The following is a 1,480-nucleotide window of genomic DNA, read 5'->3' on the forward strand; positions in this document are numbered from 1 at the left end:
CCCCGTTCGATACCTGGGTGGGGTATTTCTACTTCATATTTGGCCCAGTAAGTCCTCCTCCTCCTCCCCTCCCTTCCCACCATCCTCCCCTTCAGTTGATGCTCCTCCTCGGAGGCATCGCCCTACTCCTCAACCCAGCCGTGAAGCATACACATACTATAGTGGCCACATCGATTCTACTAACGGTGGTTTGCGAGTTCATCTGCCTCCTCGATGGTCATTCGACATTTACCGCGGCACGAGCAATGCCCATCCCTTTGGTCCTTCTTTTCACTTGTATGAGCTCGAGACTCTTCCCAAGTGTCAGCTTTCTCGCTGTTGCGCTCTATTTGATTGGTAAGTTGCTTTAGTCGGCCTCGTTCGAGTGAGCCTTTTCTCATTCAGGCGCTGATGTCACTTTGTTGGCATATAGTTATAGGGTTAGGGACAGTGCATCGCACATGATGATGATACTTGCGGCTGTACTTTGTCACTGGTTTGTAAGTAGAAGATAGTGAACTTAAAGCCTAGCAAGGATGCTCTGATGTGATAGGTATTCGGTCTGTGTCTGGTGGGCAGTAGTAACCTCTTGAGGGCTCAGTCGGATCTGTTCTCATCGATGATGGATAGACTGCAGTTCAAAGGAGAGAAGGATGGCTCCTATGACCTCGGCATTCACGTGAGTTCGAATATAATACGTTGTCTTGTATATTGGATAGGTATGAGTGAAAAATAAATATATATTTGTATAAACGAAATAGTTAAAAAACGTATGTCAGCATTTCCAGCTATGGATAAACGTTATAATTATTAATATATCTAGCGCGTTTCCCGGCCATATACTATCTATGCGAATTCAATAAAGTGCATACACCCGGCTTTGGCTGCTCATTTTGGAGCTGCAGAGTTTGCAGCCGTACTCTTACACTGGCTATCAGCCTGGTAGAGTGAGTGCTGCTTGGAAAAAAATAAAATTAAGTAATGTGTAGGTATGATGATATATAGTTAAACTGGTGGCACGAATGACCTCATATATTATGAAACAGTATTAAATACCTGTATTAAGTTTGTTCATCGTATTGTCGAATCTCGTGGTGGGTTATATAGGGTCTGTGTGTGTGATGGGTCCTCAGGAGAGGGTTCTGTTGAAGATCTCCTCCTGCTCCTCCTGCTCAGGGCGTCTCTGCTTCGTTGCTGAAGTACTTTGACGATAACTACAGAGCGCCTACCCCCCACAAATTCGATAGTAGTGTGGATGAGAAAGAGTATGTCTAAGCTTTTAGGAGAGCGGCGTCTCAGTCGTTCATGGTAATTGATACCAGATACCGACTATGGGCCAGATCACGGCAAACCTTCTGGATAACCCGTCATATGAGATGGGCAGTAGCGGGAGTATTGCTGTAAGGAGGGGCTACGCCTTCTCATTGGATGTCTCCATTGCAGGTTGGTCGTTGCTATGACTTTTGTCGCGGTTAATTTCCATGGACCTATCAATGGCAAC

At 45.6% G+C, this 1,480-nt stretch overlaps 1 protein-coding gene across 1 annotated transcript; it reads left to right on the forward strand.

The window, feature by feature from the left end:
* Positions 1-601: 601 nt before the first annotated feature.
* Positions 602-1,254, forward strand: Pmar_PMAR028841 (hypothetical protein; the record flags this gene model as incomplete). Its single annotated transcript, XM_002783046.1, has 2 exons — positions 602-658; positions 1,156-1,254. The coding sequence occupies 2 exons, from the start codon at positions 602-604 to the stop codon at positions 1,252-1,254; spliced, it is 156 nt and encodes a 51-aa protein (XP_002783092.1).
* Positions 1,255-1,480: the final 226 nt, after the last annotated feature.

Source organism: Perkinsus marinus (genome assembly GCF_000006405.1).
Source record: "Perkinsus marinus ATCC 50983 genomic scaffold scf_1104296937632, whole genome shotgun sequence".
Lineage (NCBI taxonomy): Eukaryota > Perkinsozoa > Perkinsida > Perkinsidae > Perkinsus > Perkinsus marinus.